The sequence below is a fragment of the Micromesistius poutassou genome (assembly GCF_964030765.1).
Source record: "Micromesistius poutassou genome assembly, chromosome: 14".
NCBI lineage: Eukaryota > Metazoa > Chordata > Actinopteri > Gadiformes > Gadidae > Micromesistius > Micromesistius poutassou.
In genome coordinates, this window is record NC_140284.1 from 6,875,855 (window position 1) to 6,894,845 (window position 18,991).

General features: G+C 46.3%; 2 protein-coding genes across 3 annotated transcripts; both read left to right on the top strand.

The window, feature by feature from the left end:
• The first annotated feature begins 1,887 nt into the window (after positions 1 to 1,887).
• Positions 1,888 to 8,249, top strand: akap17a (A kinase (PRKA) anchor protein 17A). 2 transcript variants are annotated; one of them, XM_084478603.1, is made up of 7 exons: positions 1,888 to 1,999; positions 2,603 to 2,942; positions 3,151 to 3,369; positions 4,348 to 4,560; positions 4,996 to 5,144; positions 5,714 to 5,954; positions 6,470 to 8,249. In XM_084478603.1, exons 2-7 carry the CDS (start codon positions 2,616 to 2,618, stop codon positions 7,460 to 7,462), a joined length of 2,142 nt encoding a protein of 713 aa, XP_084334729.1. In that variant the 5' UTR covers positions 1,888 to 1,999; positions 2,603 to 2,615; the 3' UTR covers positions 7,463 to 8,249. The 2 variants fall into 2 exon arrangements, with proteins under 2 accessions (XP_084334729.1, XP_084334728.1); XM_084478602.1 differs by having other exon boundaries at positions 1,922 to 2,398.
• Positions 8,250 to 9,178: 929 nt separating this feature from the next.
• Positions 9,179 to 17,526, top strand: asmt (acetylserotonin O-methyltransferase; the record flags this gene model as incomplete). The annotated part of the gene is made up of 8 exons (XM_084478908.1): positions 9,179 to 9,253; positions 9,678 to 9,855; positions 10,196 to 10,322; positions 10,789 to 10,857; positions 11,961 to 12,079; positions 15,020 to 15,160; positions 15,566 to 15,688; positions 17,309 to 17,526. 8 exons carry the CDS (start codon positions 9,179 to 9,181, stop codon positions 17,524 to 17,526), a joined length of 1,050 nt encoding a protein of 349 aa, XP_084335034.1.
• Positions 17,527 to 18,991: the final 1,465 nt, after the last annotated feature.

Sequence of the window (18,991 nt, forward strand, 5' to 3'; positions counted from 1 at the left end):
TGTTCTAAATATAAATATAGTTCTGAAACTAATATTTATTTGATGCATCCTGAGTGCCATGAATGCTGTGATTGTATTTGGGACCCAAGTGGTCCCAATTAATGATTGATTTAATTGCATGCATAATTTTGCTTTGTTTTTACGTACACAAAATAACTGGAGTACTGTATGGGTTGGGAAATGTAAAAGCTGATACCTCCCGTTTATCTTGAAGACATGTCTGTTTACTGTGAATTCCTCTTACATGAAAAACATTTTCCCACATTGTTTCTTTGTCTCTTTCTGTTAACCATGGAGATAAAATAAAAAGAAAAATGTAAACGTTGACCGCTAGCTATCTACCTGACATTTGGTGTTAAATGATAGTCCTTGCATCACAGCAATTAATAATAAATGACCCCTTTTCCACTATATTAATCCTTCGTTTATTAGTTAGCAGTCCTGGATTATTAATGACTTTTCCTCACTCTGCACCTGGTGTGTGTGTGTGTGTGTGTGTGTGTGTGTGTGTGTGTGTGTGTGTGTGTGTGTGTGTGTGTGTGTGTGTGTGTGTGTGTGTGTGTGTGTGTGTGTGTGTGTGTGTGTGTGTGTGTGTGTGTGTGTGCTTTTGGAATGGACTCTTTCCAAGAAGACTTCCTGCTTTTCTGAACTTGTTTTTATATTTTCTCACTTTTTATATCTTCCTGTGTGTGTTTCAAGAAGAGAAGGTTGAATTCATTGTTTGGACACACAATGTTACTATGTGACGTCCAATGCACCAATATTATATTTCATAAGGTTAGCAATAAATAATAAATATTCCCAAAGAACCAACATGGCACGGCATTGAGAAAAAAACTTGATGAGATGTTCCGATGAGAATAATCCCTTAACCTGGTTCCTGTCCAGAGTTATTTAAGTGTGAGCTCATCATATCTTTTCTCTGAAGGTCTTTAACCAGATCACTGCTGTTTTGCCCTCCTTTCTTTCATATAGGCTTTGTACCAAAAAAATGGAAACTGAAACATAAACATGTTTATTGCCAGTGCCATGGGCCATCCTCTTTTACTTAAAGAAATGTGCTACTGAGGTCATGAAATGGTTGAGTGATGATGAAAAAAAACATGCAGTAGCCTATTAGCCTTGGGCAAATGGGCCATTGAAAGAGTAGGCCAGCAGCGCAGTAGTGTTGCTGACCTATATCGAGAGAATAATGGCCATTAGGAAAATTGCTCTCAATGCTCTCAATTGTCGAATGGGGTTCCACAAATCAAGTTGTATATTTGCGTGCAATGACAGTACTTCGTATTTAACTACCTTTTATCCAAACATACAAATTACAAACTAGTTGTCTATTTGTCTGTGTTAATTTTGTTAATTTGTTAATTTGCGTTCAAACACTGTGTCCACTTCCTCTAAATGTAGTGTCAAGTCCAAGTCAAGTCTGTGTGGAAGTGTGGAGGAACCATCAACCAACCGAGTGAGGGCAGGAGGCTTCACCTTCTTGGACACTTGTAATGAAAATTGCTGAGGGAAATACTACATTTAGAGGAAGTGGAAACAGTGACAGAACCCATATAAATAGACAGATATATAGATATAAATATTAAACGAAATATTGTACAATAAAAAATAATTTATTGTATGTTAAATATACATTTTCTGTTATTTATTTGATAAATAAATAACATTTATTTGATAAATTTATTTGATAAATAAATAACAGATAATTTATATTTGAAATGCAATAAATTACCTACTACGTGAGACAAAGTAACAAACAAATTAAAACCAATACCAGAAACTATATCTCAAATTGGCTATTTCTGTCTCAATGCCTCTATCCTCCACAAGGTGTCAGTATTTTATAACAGCACCTCTACGTGCACGTTTTCAAACGAGTTCAAAGTTCAATTGCTTTTGGAGAAGCATCCCTGTGTTTCTCTCTAGCATCGTGTTAACTCATTTTATAACAAATGCGACGTATTTGTATTTTTGTGGAGTAACCAACTGTGGATGGGTAAGCACGCCTAACGTCACCGTTAGTTGGTTATATTTATGATAGGGGCCAGTTCTTAGGCCGGGGAGTTGGTTAGCGCGCTAGCGGTAGCTTGCTAGCTCAGCTACACTATCAATTGTTAAAGTTGCCTTCAACACAATAGTTGCCGTGGGCGATGGCAGTGTACACACAACCTAGAGACCAATTGCCGCTACACCTGGCTTGAGTTGACATAGTATTTTGATACGGCAAAGAAGATTGTGGCACACTTTAGACAGCATTTACCTTTGCCCTTTCCCACTATCTTCTAACACTGCATCAAGGTAGCTAGCTAAGTTCTCATCTCTTGAGTAACCTGAAAATATTTCATATATATATTTTTCATCACGATGAAGACCCACATGGATTTATCTTGAAAAGGTATGGCATAATGCAGTTTCTTAAGCCTAGATTATGCATAGTTTGAGTTTCTGCGTAGGCGACCATTGTTAAATGGTTGTTAAATATTTATTATGGTACCGGAAATCCAGAAAATGTGTTATTTTGTCATGTGTACCGTTGAACTACCTATGTACGTTTATATGAACTACTCTTTGCTTGTTATGCTCTATTCCTTTCCATCAGTCTTTGTTGCACGATGACCACCATAGTCCATGATACCGCAGAGGCGGTGTGCCTCTGTGAGGAGCACAATTTGTACCTCAAGCCTACAGCCAAGATGACCATCAGTGTGGCTCTCCCGCAACTCAAGCTACCTGGAAAAAGCATCTCTAACTGGGAGGTGATGGAGAGATTAAAGGCTATGGTGGCCCCGGAGCAGCTGTCTGCCCTGCGCATCTCCAAGAGCACCATGGACTTTATCCGGTTTGAGGGGGAGGTGGAGAACAAGGGGCTAGTCAAGAGCCTGCTGAGCCGTCTGGATGGGAAAAGCATCAAACTCAGTGGCTTCACTGACATACTGAAGGTATGTATGCTGAAGAGCAGGGTGAAGCGTCTTTCAGTGTAGTAAATTCTTAGTTCCAAGTTATTCACATTCATTACACAATTTATACATTTTTGTTTTTATCAATCATTAATTGGAAAAAGGTGTGTTGTCAAGCCGCAGACGTACATGACTAGTACACTTGGAGTGTGTTCTCGTTTCCTAAATCTCCTTCTCTGGCATTGACTAGGTACGTGCATTGGAGAACAAGATGGACTTCCCGACGCGGCACGATTGGGACTCCTTCTTTCGGGACGCTAAGGACATGAATGAGACGTTGCCGGGGGAACGCCCGGACACCATCCACCTGGAGGGTCTGCCGTGCCGCTGGTTCAGCCTGAAGGACAGCCAGCACCCGGACCGCCCCTCTGAGGAGGTCCTCGCCACCATCTTCCAGGGATTCGGCAAGGTGGGGTTTCTGATTACTATAATCTTTTCTTAAAGATGCTGTAGGTAGGATTCAAGGGATATCATTTGAGGGTACATTGTTGGTCAGCTAATAGTGAGTGAAATGATTGTGAGTGAATTTCGATTGGGGTTGACGGTGCCTGACTGTGAATTTTCTTTTTTAAGGTAATAAGTCTCTGCTCTTTTATGTTCTTTCTCAGTGGCTGCAATGTTTAAAAACCGTTAAACTATTTTTTGGTGTAATGTCATTTTTGCAAAATAATATATTATAGTTATATTTACATGAACAGAACCTTGCTGACTTTATGCCTAGCTAGGGACAAAAACATGATTGGTCATCATTTTCTGGAGCACTGGAGTGGAACAGGCTTCCATTAATCTGAAACAGACAGCCGCTGATATAGAAAGTGTTTAGGGTGAAGCTGAGAGACTGGGTACTTGAAAGAATAACTATGTAATAATGTTTGGACAGATTATTTTATATAAAGGTCTTGATTGACATGGAAGCATGATCAATTACGCCGGGAACAGTACTGGGATTTATAGCAATTGCTCAGCTGTCTATGTACGTAAGAAGTAAGATTCACCGGCGGAGCGAGTCAGCACGTGGATGTAAATATAAGAATAAACTGGATTCACCACATTGCGCCAGACCTACGTCTACATTTGTGAGTGACGATGCTGACAGCCAATGAGAACCATGTTTTTCTTAAAGGCACTGCCCGGCTTATCTTGCTCCATTTAGATGTTCAGGACAAGTTATATGCTGACGTGCTTATGAACGGAAGAGGCTGAGAGCATGGGCCACGGCTCCTCTCAGCTATTTTTAACACCAGAATGGAAGTAGTCCATGACTTTATGACATTATCCTTACAAACAGTGACTCGGGATGTAGTACGTAGTTAGTACACCCCTACCGCTACTCATGTGTCCAACCAATACACCTAACTAAATACAATACTGGTGGTTTCTTTTCTAGGTGCGAAATGTGGACATTCCCATGCTGGACCCATACAGAGAGGAAATGACAGACAAAAACTTCAATACGTTCAGCTTCGGTGGCCACCTTTACTTTGAGGCCTATGTCCAGTACCAGGAGTACCATGGATTCACCAAGGCCATGGACACCCTGCGGGGCATGAAACTGATGCTCAAGGGCGATGACGGCAAGGCAATGGCATGCAACATCAAGGTACTGGCACGCCTCAACAACAGAATTGTACTGGCTGTTTAAACTTAAAACATTCGTTATCCGCACCGAAAGCTAATACCTGAAGTCCAAGTCATGGACAAATCAGCCAATCATTATAGACAAGGGAAGGATTCAACTACATCACAATAGGAGTTTTCTGTCAAGACCTTTTGTTGTGGTCAAAGATGGAGTAGGCCTGTATAATGGCTTCTCAGGGCTTAGCACAATGGGATAGTCTTCTTCGGTCTGACATTACAGCTCTGAGGCCTTTTAGTGGAACGAGTCTTGGCACTGGTTCAACTGTGTTCCAAGGCTCGGAGGTTAATCGATGCAAGCTATAAAAACATACATCATAACAATAATGCACTCCAAATGGCTGATTAATGAACTACAGTGATATTTGATATAATGCTCCCTTACGTTATCACATCACAGGTCACCTTTGACACCAGCAAGCATCTGAGCTCCACAGCCGTGAGGCAGAGGAGCCAGGAGCGACTGAAGCTGCAGGAGCTGGAGAGACAGCGGGAGGAGCAGAAGCGCAAGGAGAAGGAGGATGAGGACCGACGCAAGGAGGAGGAGAGGTACTAAACACCACCGTTCACATCATCATCATGAAGGCCTGGGACTTGACAATTCCACAGGGCTGTTGGAATTGTAGTGTGCTAGAGTTTGCTTTTGGTATAAAAGCTTAGACCTGCATTATATAACTTTTCTACTGCAGCTTTTTACTTTAAAATAACCTACTTTAAAATAATCCTAGTAAGTTTTGCATGCATAAATTCGCCAATCTCTTTCTCTATAAAAGAACGTTTTATTGTGGTGCAGAATACACCCCCCCCCCCCCAAAACCACTGGGAAAATGATAGAGCTATATTAATGATATAACTGCAACTCCAGTCACTAGAGGTTGCTGATGGATAAGGTAAATAGTGCAGGTTAAACAAAATACACAACTTTGTCAACCTATGAGTACAAGAAACTCACAAGAAACACTTGACATCTTGTATCTTCTAAAACGACACTCGATGGCCGTGACGCGCTGCCCACTGCTGACGCACAACACGCCACTTCCCTACCCCCTTTTTTCTTTTTTTTTTTTAACACATCCTCCCCCCGCCCCCCCCCCCCGTGGCGCTCCCCCGATCGGCAGGAAGCAGAAGGAGCAGGAGGAGGAGGAGCGGGAGCGGCGGCGCGACGAGCGCGTGCGCAAGCGGGAGCAGAAGGTGCGCGACCGCGAGGAGAAGCGCAACCTGAAGCGTGTGAAGCGGCGGCAGGACGAGGAGCAGCGGAGGCTGCAGCTGAAGATCGCCACGGAGGAGCGCCGGCTGCTGCTGGCCCAGCGCAACCTGGAGTCCATCCGCCTCATCGCCGAGCTGCTGGCCCGGGCCAAGGTGGGTGGGGGCGCTGGGGGGGGGGGGCGGGACCGTGGGGGGTGTTGTCATTGGTGCCGTGCGATTGAGTTGTGCTGGGCACGCGAGACGTGAGGCCGTTTTCCGTCAGGTGTGACGTTATGGAGAAAGGACTTGATGGTGAACCTAGACACGGAGTCACTTGGATTGCCTGACATTTACAAGAGAGATGGAAAGAGTGTTTAATGTAAAATAAGGCTTGTTATTTCAATGTGTCATTATTGTAGGACAGAGAAGGTGAGCAACATTATTTGCAAAATACCTGTCATATTGTTATTTGAAAATCTTTCCACTTTCGGCTAGTAATCCTTCATTTTTGTCCGGAGTTGTACCGCTTTCTAGTCATGCTTATGTTTTCTTAATGGGAGCTGTGGAGAAATATGTAGTTTTATCTTTTTGTAGGGCTCTAAAGGCTTCCTTTGAAAGATCCCTGAAGTAAACATCAACCCCTCCTCCTTTACCCCCCCCCCCCCCTCCTTTACCCCCCCCCCCCGCAGGCGGTGAAGCAGCAGGAGCAGGAGGCCGAGCGTCTGGCCCGCGAGGAGCTGGAGCGGAAGGAGCGCGCCCGCCAGGAGGAGGAGCGCGCCCGTCTCGCGCAGCTGGAGGCCCGGCGCCGGCAGCAGGAGGAGGAGCTGCGGCGCGTGGAGGCGGAGAAGGAGCGGGCGCTGGAGCTGCAGCGCCGGGAGCGCGACCTGCGGCAGAAGCTGCTGGGCAACCTGCTGAAGAAGAGCTCGGGGGGGGTGGCGGCCCCGGCGGAGGGGGAGGGGGAGGGGGAGCCGGGGGAGGCCAAGGCAGAGGACTCCCAGGATCCCACCTCGCTCCTGGGAGGCGGCGGCGGCGGCGGCGGCGGCGGCGACATCCTGTCGGTCCACGGGAACTGCTTAAAAGGCCGTAAAGGCCGGAAGCCCAAGAAGCCGGCGGGCTCCGGCGGCGTGGGCTCACAGGGGGCGGAGAAGAAAAAAGGGGCGACGGAGAAGAGGAAGGGCGACGAGTCGGAGAGGGAGAGGAGACGGGAGGAGGGGACGACGGGCCGGGGCGCGGGCCGCAGCAGCAGGGAGCGCGCCCGGGAGCGCCGGTCTACAGAGAGGGACAGGAGGAACGGCAGCCGGGGACGAAGGAGACACAGCCGCAGCCGCAGCAGCAGCGGCAGCAGCAGGAGGAGGAGGAGGAGGAGCTCCAGCCGCCGTAGGAGGAGCCACAGTCGTCGGGACGACAGGAGGCGGAGTCGCGGCCGCAGCCATCGGGGCGGCAGCAGCAGCAGCAGCAGCAGCAGCAGGAGTTCCAGTCGCTACAGGAGCCGAAGCAGCAGTGGGCGGAGCTATGGCCGGAGTAGGAGGGGCCACAGGCGGAGCAGGAGCAGGAGCCGGCGGAGGAATGGGGACAGTCGAAGCAGCTCTAGGGGCCGGGAAAGGAGGAGTTATAGTCGAGACAACAGACACAGGCGTCGTAGCCGGAGCCATAGCAGGGACAGTCGCTCTCGGCATCGTTAACATGTTGCCGTGATCAACCTAGTGATTGATTGTTTGTTCAATATTTGCAGTACCAAAAACCTGGACGGGCAGGTCGTCGTGACATGCAGTTGAAACTTCTCATCAATTTTTTAGCCCAAATAATTTGCTTTTATTCGTTTCAAGGATCACCTCAAAATGCCGCAAATTTTGTGTCGCGTATCTGTTGCTTAAGTGAGGAACATTTGTTTTTATACCATTTCAGTTACTAGCCTGAACCCATGGCTTCCTTCTTGAGCTCACAGCAGCTCTTCTGTGGACCATGACTGGCACTACTACTGCTGCTGCAGCACAATATGTGAATTAGAGGCCATTGTTAGTGTAAGTAGTATACTTTTAGAATTTCTGGATACTTTAATCTTAAATTTGATGGAGTGAAACGTTTTTATTTTCTGTTGTTCATGGCTGCTGGCCCCGTCACTAATCCTATGGTTGATGTTTTTTCGCTGAAATTCCCAACAAAACGGCAACGAGCTGCAATGCTTTTGATATTCTCTCAAGTATTGTATGACTTGCACTTGGCGAATAGATTCCATTGTGGTCCTAAAGCCCATTTGAAAATGTCGGGGGTCCTGCTGTTGACTTGTTTAAATATGCTCCTCGTTTGCTGTTCAACAACGGAGGTCCGAGGCGTCAAACTAGCCAGCTCAAGTACATGACAATTGGAAGCAAATGAAGGACCTCACACGCTATATGCAGCCCTTGTAATGAGAGCATGTAATGCACATTCAAATGGGTGGTTAAAGTATTTGTTTAAATAAAGAGTAAAACCAAAAATGTCCCAATTCTGAATTGTCTTTTTATTTTGCCTCAGACTGGATATTTAATTTTTATGTATTTTATTTTGATTTTGTGGCTACATTGGTTTTCATAATAAAAAGAACCAATACTTGTGTTCCATACTTGCCCTTGTTCCATACATACCTTGTCCTCTTCACTGCCTAAAAACAGTCTTACCAAACCAGACAACCAAAGCCTATACAGTTGCAGGATTTATTTCGGGACATTTCCTTGAGCTTTGTGTTGACTGGTATTTGTATTGTAGATTATGTGGTTCTGGACTAGCCTCTGCAATTGGAGGGGATTTTCGACTGCTTACCCCTCATGCTGTCCCTCTGAGCCCTAAGACCTGTTTCATGAAGTTGCCACGTGATAATGCCATTCACTGTTATATTAGCACTTTTGGTAAATGTGATGGAGCTTGTTATAGATGCACTGTTAAACACAATGTGACAATGTGATGCATAATATTACTGTATTTAATGATGTTTCATGTTTATTTTATCTCTAATTTTTTTACAAATTGAGCCTCACAAGGAATGGGTATTTTATGTGACAACACTGACAACAGATTTATTATATTGTAATATGGGTCACTCTTGAGTGTCAATTCTCCCCAAAAATATGATGTTTTCACCCTAATAGAAAAAGGTCCAATGTAGCAGTGTTTGGGAGTCATTAACAAGGGCAGCAGTGTTTAGCTGCATTCTGGCCTCACTCTAAGCTGGGATATCTGGCTTTAATCTCTTTAGCCCACTCTTATACTGCTGCTTGGTGGGCAGTTTCTCATAGGACAGGCCTCTTCAGTGTATCACTGTCCAAGTCAGGTTACATGTAGAGCGACAGTGTGCGTACATAAAGGTCTGCTGTCTCCCAAGTATAACCATGGCCAGTTCTTCAGACGCACCTTCATTGGCGATGGCTCTGTCCACTGGAGCCACGAGTTACCCTAGGAAGATACTGGACTATATGGAAGGCTTCCTTGTCTCCAAGGTAAGGATATATGTGCTATTTTTGTTGATTGGGTCTTCCATAGTCGTTGAATGGTTGTTTTTGGTTAATGGTGAGCATTTTCTGTGGAAAAAAAGGGTTGTTCTACCGAAACAATAGTGACCCATCTTCCTTAAGTGTTACTAAAGTAGGTCACTTTCAGCCACTCTTTGATGGTACGACTGCTACAGAGTTAGACTTGGTGAGAGGCATGCTGGCCATATGCTTGTCATTGTTGGCCTGATAATTTACTTAATGAAATTTAATATAGATTAACAATAAGTTCACATTTGTTTTTTTGGGAAAATAAATATTCAATAAACGTGAATGATATTAAAACAACATTTGTTCAAGCTGTCTGCTCAATGTTCCTGAGAGATCCACTTGAAGTGAAAACAACCTGCTAACGAAGACCCCCTGTTGTTAGACCCTGTTTACAGCCTGTGAGCTGGGGGTGTTTGACCTGCTGCTGGGGTCCCAGAGCCCCCTGTCTGCAGAGGAGATATCGCAGGCCATAGGGGCCAGTCTGGACGGGACACAGAGGCTCCTGGACGCCTGCACCGGCCTTGAGCTGCTGACGGCACAGCAGCAGGACCATGGAAGAGGTGGGCTTGCTCACACACACACGCACACGCTCACTCACTACCACCTTAGTCTTTATGAGGTTGCTTGTGTTCTCAGATAACCACTACAGGTGCCAATCTACAGGTGGTCATCCATCATCGCTCTAAAGCACTCTAGCGACTGCTTTAGAGTATCTATATGTATTCATGTGTTTATAACCGTGTTCCAGGCCATGCTAGGCTGCAGCTATCCTCTGTATTATTATATTATTTTGTCCGAGCAATTGCGACGGTAACAATTTCCCCCTGGGGATTCGTCTTAATGTGAACCATAGACCCAGAGGGTGTCGCTGAATAGCTCCCTCTCATGGCCCTCTCTTAGTGTACAGTAACACAGAGGACGCCAGCCGCTACCTGACCCAGTCCAGCCCGGTGACCCTGTACCACTCCATCCAGTACAGCTCCAGAACCATCTACCAGTGCTGGTCCCACCTGACCGACGCCGTCAGGTACTGAAAGCTCTCTGTTAGAACCTGAATGTCTCTGTGCCTTTCTGCAGAAAGGTTCTGTATAACTTGCTATTTTGCACATAAAGTTGTATTTATCGTCACTCCTATTTTTGTGTTGTATTTGCAATTACATTTTCTTTGGGGTTTTGAGGCTGTGAAGAGCAACTGCCATGTACCTCGCCCACCTCTTGCCTGTAACATAAAGGGTTGAGAGCCAAAGGAAACAGTGCTCTCATGTGGAAACAGGTTCAAATGCATGTAACAGGTGGCAGAGCAAAGGGGAGAAAAGAGGCCTTCCACATTCCCCATTGAGTTGCCATTCATCTATTTGTGGGCACTTTAAATCTAACAGCATATCGCCCCCTATCAGCATGGGGAAGATGGGAAGGAGGAGATTGGCTGTGACAGCAGAGGTTGAAGGGGATTTAGAATGCAGTTTGATGCCCGCAATGTGCTGTGTCTCCAGAGAGGGGAGGAACCAATATGAGAAGGCTTTTGGCGTCAACTCCGAAGACCTGTTTGAAGCGCTGTACCGGTAGGTTGTCCTCATTCAATGTACACACACCCACACACATACGCAAGCGTGCAGGCATACACACACACACACACACACACACACACACACACAAACAAACACACATGCTCGACCAAACACACATACACGCTCTCAAGCACACACACACACACACACACACACACACACACACACACACAGATGCACGCATGCATGCATGCACGCACTCACACACTAACGCAAGGGTGCAGGAATACACACACACACACACACACATACACACACAGAAACACAAATGCTCGCCCACACACACACACACACTCAAGCACACACACACATGCACATAATGGCGCACTCATCCGGTCCACACCTCTGGTGAACATAAGCTCTTCCCTGCTGTGTCTATCTGCGTTCTATCACGACTCCTTCATCTTTTGCTCCAGCTCGTCTTTCCCACCCACCCACACTCGTACTAGAAGGGACTCGGGGGAATGATAGAAACTATTGCAAGGGCACGGGGAAGACAGCGAGCGTGCAAAGACTTGGAAACTAGCCCGGGGAGCGAGTGGGAGGGTGGGATGCTGTAGAGACTATATTTACAACGAGCACACGGGGAACCATCGAGCTGGGTTCACACCAGGAACGCAAACGAGGATCACTCCTTAAGGGGGGGCCATTTATGATTGATTTGGAGCTCATTACTTATATAATATAAAATCTGTGTTGCTTGTCTGTGCTACCATTATAGCTGCTGCCCCTTTTTGGCAGCTCATGTGCTCCTTCCCATCCCACGGAAGGACGGATCCGTCTTTCTGTGTTCCTTCTCCAGGTTTCCTCCTTGATGATCAAGGGAGTTTTTCCAACGCTAAGGGGTGTCGTATCATGTGGCATGTACCTTATCTCTTTATAATTCTGCTGGGTAACAGGATGCACGGTTGGAGAAAGTACACACTGTAAACAGTGTGTAAACACACATTGTCTGATAGTTGACATCCGCCTGTCAATTTCCCCATGAGCCTGCCACTGTGTGCTGACCTTTTAAAATGTTGTTTCATATTGTTAAAGACAAACAAAAGACAGACAAAAGTGTGCGTGTGTGTGTGTGTGTGTGTGTGTGTGTTTAGATCAGACGAGGAGATGGTCAAGTTCATGCATCTAATGAACTCCATCTGGAACATCTGTGGCAGAGATGTGGTTACAGCCTTTGACCTTTCACCTTTCAGGAGTGTATACGACCTTGGAGGTAAGTTGGTTTGTGTGTGTGTGTGTGTGTGTGTGTGGGTGGGTGCGTATGTGTGTGCTTGTGTGTGTCTGTGTCTGCGTGGGATAATACATGTGAGATCCAATTAGAATAAGGTTGAGGGTTCAAAACCATTAACATTTAGAGACAGCTGGGCCACACACAGAACGCAACCATGCACAGCACACACCTCACCTTTGACTTGTATCGGGTCTTTATAGGACCATCAACCTTTTCCCAAAACACCCCTGTGCAGAGTGCGGCGATTTCAGTTTCAAAGACAATGGGAAAGGCATCCTAATGACAGACAGGGGTGTCGGGGGGGGGGCTACTAACATTAGATATGTGAGCGTAAACGTCCCCAGGAACAAAGTCACTCATCAGCAAAGAAGGCTCTGACTTAACCCGACACTTCATCAGGATTTGACCAACACACCTCGGGGCTCCTCTCCTCTCCTAATGACTATGGGATGGTCTCACCCTTTAGCTCAGGATTAATATGCAATCAGCTGATGGCACCCAGCTCACGGCAGCAATAAAGACGATGGCTCCCCCCCCCCTACCAACAGCAACAATTGATTTAGGTAAATGCAATCTCCTTTTAAAGGCGTTAGCAGTGGATTGTGCCTCATCCACTCCTGCCTCATGAAGTGCTCAGAGAAGAGCTGGGGGCGCTAAACACCGGGAACTAACAAGATCCAGAGCGATTCCACAGAGCCTTAACAGCAGCGACGCAGGCTGTGATTGTGCCGCAACACAAAATAAAACAAACTATCACAAATTGACATGGCCCTACTGGGAAATAATTGAATTATAGTAAGCAGATGACTCCCCTACTCCCTTTGTGATTGTGTGTTCACACCACCAAAAACAAACAGTTATACTTGATGCAGAGTCTGTGTGTCTGTGGTTGTGGGTCGGGTTGTTGAGTAGTGAGATTTTAGCTTACGTTTATAAATACAATTATTTCATGTTTTGGGCTAAAGGAGTACATTTTACCCAGACCATAGAGAGAAAATTGAGGGCTGGGGTTGTCCACTAGGGGGAGCTGTAGCGCCACAGTCTGCCTGCGAAAGTCATCTCTCCTGAGTTCTGATTATAGTCCCCTTGTGTGTCTCTCTAGCTCTCTCTCTCTCTTCTTAATCTCTCTCTCTCTCTCTCTCTCTCTCTCTCTCTCTCTCTCTCTCTCTCAGTCTCTTTCTCTTGCTCTCTCTCCCTCTCCTCATCTATCTTTCTCCCTGTCACCCCTCTCCTCGCTCACTCCTGCACGCACATATGGACAGGGGCAGCCGAGCACTACTGGCAAAACCTCATGCTGCGAAAGTGACGTTGAATGAAAGGTGTTTCAGAGGGTGTCTAATGGCCTCTGAGACCTCGGGTGAAGGAGGTGAGAGGAGGAGAAGGAGGAGCAGGGGGGGAGGTAGAGGAGAAAAGTCCTAAGTTTGTAGGTGCACTTAATACTTTGCATACGGCAATGTGTTCACTCAACTGAGTGTGTGCATGTGTGAGCGTGTGGGTGTGGGTGTGGGTGTGTGTTTGAACTGAGCCAGCATGTGTGTGCGTGCATGTGTGTGTGTGTGTGTGTGTGTGTGTGTGTGTGTGTGTGTGTGTGTGCGGGCAATTGTAGTGTCAGTGTCCCTACTGTGACTTTGTCTCTCACACAGCATCTGTTGTTTGCGTGCACACCTGCTGCTAAGCGTTGGCAGATAAGAGGTAGGGGGGGGGGGGGGCGTGGCAGCGGCCTGTTAGTCTATCTGCCAAATCAAGTGCAGTTGACTCATAAAGCCATTAAGAACAATTAGGCGTAATCTATCCATCAATCGCGCTCTCCTCATCTCAATTTCCGCCTGAGTGCCTCTATCTATTTCACCTTGTCATGGTGAATCCTCTGGGGTCTGTGGCTGTGCATTCCTTATCGTCACTGTACTGTCTTGACCCCTGGAGTGCAATGTACTACGTGTACTACGTGTGTTCTGTCTATTCCCATCGATACACTCACATGGTTAAAATGATAGCATGACTTTCGTTCAAATGGTGTTTAAATCTTGTCCATGCGTCCATCCCGCCGCAACCACTTGTCTTGCAAGTCACTCGTCAACCCACATGAAAAATCTCTCAGCAACACATTCAAAAATGATTGGTCATCGGGGGGAGAGGGTTGAAAGACTTCCAACATTTCTAACGGGTCTCAGGTGTCTATGATTGTTTCGGGGGTGAAAGTCTTTGTATTCTGTCCCACAACAGATCAAGGTTATTTATTTTTGTTTTTGATGTCCAGGAAGCATGGTTATATTTCTCGTTTCTTGGGCTTTGATACCCGTCCTCTACCAAGCCAAAGACATTGGACTGAATGTGCTCCAATTCCATTAGCTGCATAACATAAAGACACACCAAGGCCACACACACGCACGCACGCACGCACGCACGCACGTCGCACACACACACACACACACACATGCACATGCACGTGCACACAAACATGCACGTGCACACACACACACACACACACATCATCATAAACATAGGCTAGATGAATGTTGAAAACAATGGTGCAGAGTCCAAAGGATTGAGAAGGATACTAGACAGAATATATTTCACCCATGCACTCCTGTTTATCGTCTAGCTTCATCTCCTGGAGTCTCCCTAAGGCTTTCTGTCTGTCAGTAGCTTTCTTGCCGAGTCCCAACTTGTTATTCTGACCTCAATATCTATAAAGCATCAGGTTCCGGAAAATAAACATATCTTGGATTGTATTTGCAAAACTTTCCTTCTCCCAACTTGAAAATGTACTCATCATATATGTGTGTGCGTTAGTGTATGTGTGTGTTTCAATAAAAGTTTATGTGTGTGTGTGTATAAAGTATATGTGTGTGTGTGTGTGTGTGTGTGTAGAAGTGTGTGTCGTTCATTTTGAGTAATACAGCATCCGACCTCATCTCACAGGCTGCAGTGGTGCATTTGCTAAGCACTTCACGTCAGCTTACCCAGAGAGCACGGTGACTATCTTTGACCTTCCCAAAGTGGTGCAAGTTTCCCGGCAACACTTTGTCACCGACGGCAACCAGAGGATAGTGTTCCATGAGGGTAGGTCATCAGTCACTTTGTCTTTGAATGGAATGTTCACTAATAGGCACTCTGTAACTCTCCATTGCAGCCAACACTTTTACTTGCGATGTATAATAACCACAATAATAGGGTCCATCAAGCATTTCAAACTGCTTGGTTATTTGAAATGTTATCAATCAATATAATCACATCTGATTGAGTTGTGGATGAATGGGTTTCATTGTTGAAGTCAAGATACCAATTGTGTGTGGTGTCTATGGTATGGGAGTGTGTGCATCTGTGCGTGTGTCTGTGTGTTTGTGTGTCTGCGTGTGTGGGTGTGTGCGTGTGTGTGTGTGTGTGTGTGTGTGTGTGTGTGTGTGTGTCTGTGCATGTCTGTGTGTGTGTTTTTGTGTGTGCGTGTGTGTTTGCGAAAACCCGTAGGAGACTTCTTCAAAGACCCCCTGCCGGAAGGTGACCTCTACATCATGTCCAGGATCCTCCATGACTGGACAGATCAACGCTGCATTGAGCTGCTGACGAAGGTCCACCAAGCCTGCAAGCCAGGTCTGTGTGTGTGAATGTGTGTGTGTGTGTGTGTGTGTATGTGTGTGTGTGTGTTTATGGGGGTGTGTGTGTGTATGTGCAGACACGTGTGCACATATGTTCATATGCACAATATGCAGAATGTATCCCACATAGTTTGAATTGGACCAAAAACACATTCAGACATAGACATAGATAAGAAACATTGACAGGATGTGGGTGGGTCCCAACGAGATGTTTTTACAAAGTAAGCAGGATCCTCAGTGTGGTACTGGACAATCAGCCATAATGAACATCACCGCAGTGGCCCGATCCTGCAGATTTGCCCTTTGCAACATCTGCAGGATCCGGCCCTTCCTCTTGAGGGAAGCAGCTCAGTTCTTGGTCCAAGCGCTCATCATCTCCCGTATCGACTACTGCAACTCGCTCCTGGCTGGACTCCCTGCCTCCGCGATCAAACCTTTGCAGGCTATCCAGAACATTGCGGCACGCCTCGTGTTCTGACCAAAATTCTCCCATGTGACCCCCCGCTTCCGTGACCTCCACCGGCTCCCTGTTGTGGCTTGCATCAGATTCAAGACAATGGTTCTGGCCTACAGGGCGGTCAATGGAACTGTCCCTGCCTTCCTCCAATCATTAGTCAGACCGCACACCCCAGCTCGAGCGCTCCGCTCAACTACCTCAGCTGGACATCTGGTACCGCCATTACTAAGAGCAAGCAAAGGTCGCACAACAAAGTCACAACCCTTCTGTTTTGGCACCGCAAGGGTGGAATGAGCTCCCTGTCGATGTCAGGACCGCAGAGTCACTCACCAGCTTCAGCAAGAGACTCAAGACACACTGGTTTGGAGTTCATCTGAACTCTTCATCTGGAAACAAGTGCTTGGCACTTGTTTCTATGAACATCTTTACTGTAGCGACAGCAATACATTGTTGTTTCTCTTCTGACACATGTACTTATTGTTTGGATAAAAGCATCTGCTGAGTGCCCTAAATGTAAATGTAAATGTCAGTAATGTAATGAATTCCTGTAAACTTCATATACCGTATACCCTGGGGAAATGCAGAAACACCCCCGCTTCCTCCTTTGATCATTTCCATATGTTTCTCCTGATTATTCCATGTCTCTGTAGTCTATGTATAGAAGACTGTGCTCTGACAGTGCTCACCCACTCACTGGGCCGCGTCACCGGCTGTGTGTAAATCCATGATGGCCGAGCCCGAACGGCCGAAGAGTTCATTTGTAAAACCAAACAAAATATCGCCATTGTTGTAGACCAGGGACGGGAGTGGTCGCACAAATATCGTACATCGAAAGTTCACTTCCCTGTAGTGTTCCACTTTAAAGGTGACATATTATGTCACCAGTTGTGCGTGTGATTAGCCGTTTCAAGACATTTTGAAAATCTGCCTCTTCTGACATCACAAGTGGGCGTGTCCAACTAGATGTATGACGGATAGATGAGCAACGTTTGCTACAGTCCACTGGGTAGGCACACATCTAGGTGGACACGGCCACTTTTGATGTCCGAAGAGGCAACGGCTTGTAATGGCTTATCGCACTCACACTTGGTGGTATGATATGTCACCTTTAAACCTCCACACCTTGTCTCCCCTCCTCCCCTCGCTCCCCTCCACCAGGGGGCGGCGTGCTGCTGGTGGAGGCCCTGCTGCTGGAGGACGGCTCGGGGCCCCTCACGGCCCAGCTCTACTCCCTCAACATGCTGGTGCAGACGGAGGGACGGGAGCGCACGGCAGCCCAGTACCGGGCGCTGCTGGACGCCGCCGGGTTCAGCCGGGTGCAGGTGCGCTACACGGGCAAGATCTACGACGTGGTGCTGGGATACCGGCAGGGCTGACGACCACCGCAGTGCTGCTGGATGTGCATCCGCTACCGGGACACTTTTGATTGGGATTTGCCTTGCCTCCCTGCTCTGTGTTCATGAAGCCACGTATAAAATACTGCTTACAGCAGTTTGTCATTTTGTTTCTTAGTCGTCATAGTTCAAAAGCATTCATTTTTGGTTTTACCCCAGGGAGGGATGGCTACCTCATGATGTTTGACGATGATTTTATTCTAAAGGTTTTGTGGGTTTGCCGTTTTAAGTGAATAAACAAATGTAAACAGGGTTACAATTAGTTTGAATTAATTCAAAATCAGTGGCGGCTGCTGGTCTTTCAAAGAGGGGAGCTCATTTCAGCCTACATCATATAAATTGTCAATTTATGTATATATATATATATATATATATATATATATATATATATATATATATATATGTAAATTATGCTCTCTAAATTATGTTTCTTTTTGAGGAAATGCTTTGTCATACCAACTAGCTGTCTTTTCCACTGACTTGACCAGTGTCCTCTCAATGGCCAGCAGAGCTAGGCTGCTTAAACGGCCTTGGCCCATTATGTTACGGGTGTAGGACTTGAGCCGCTTTAAACAGGAGAAGCTCCTTTCTACACCTGCAGATGTAGCTCTAATTGTTGCCACTAATGAAATCAGTTAAAAAAGTAAGTAAAAAAGTAAGTAAAGCTGAGGCATTGCACTGTCCAACTCCATGTCTTTAAGGAACACCAAGAAATCACACAGCTTTCCCCTGTCACCCTGCAAGTCCTGATCTGAATACAGGACTTGAAGTTCAGACCTCAGGCTCCCTGAATCAAAGTGATGGCCAACTACCAAAACAATATTAAACTTGAACAAGGAAATGTGGGAATTATGTTAAACTGAAGCAAGGAATTGTGTGAATAAGTGTATGAAATGTAAGATGAAAATTGTCTAGCAATTTCGCCAAGCAAATATCAAGAAATAGGTTGCAGACACACTTGCAAAATCCGCGATGGGACTGAGGAATGAAGAGAGCTCTGGCGACTTTTTATAGTTCAAAATCGCTGTCAATCAAACAGCAACTCAGTCTTTCACAGACCCTGCAATCATCACGCAGAAGCCCAGCGTCCAGGCCAGCCCACTCCTCCATTCACCCCCAGAGACGCTGAGTGTCCGTGGGAGGGACATAATCGCAGCATTATCCAATGACCGTCAACTTTCGACGCACAAAAAAAATCTGTTCCATGCAGTCCCATTGAAGTGGATGGACGCTAGTGGTGGATTTCATGATTTGTTTGAATGAATCAGTTTGCGTCGGTCAGTTCGCCAAGAAGAGTCGTTCATTCGTTCGTTCGTTCGTTCGCATTTCCGGTAGCGGTGAATCATGATTCTCAGTCACTGAGTCGGTCAAACTCGGCTCCTCCCTCGTTCTCGTTCAACTAATCCCGAAATGCACGTTCTCAGCCAAGTCGGTCAGACTCAGCTCC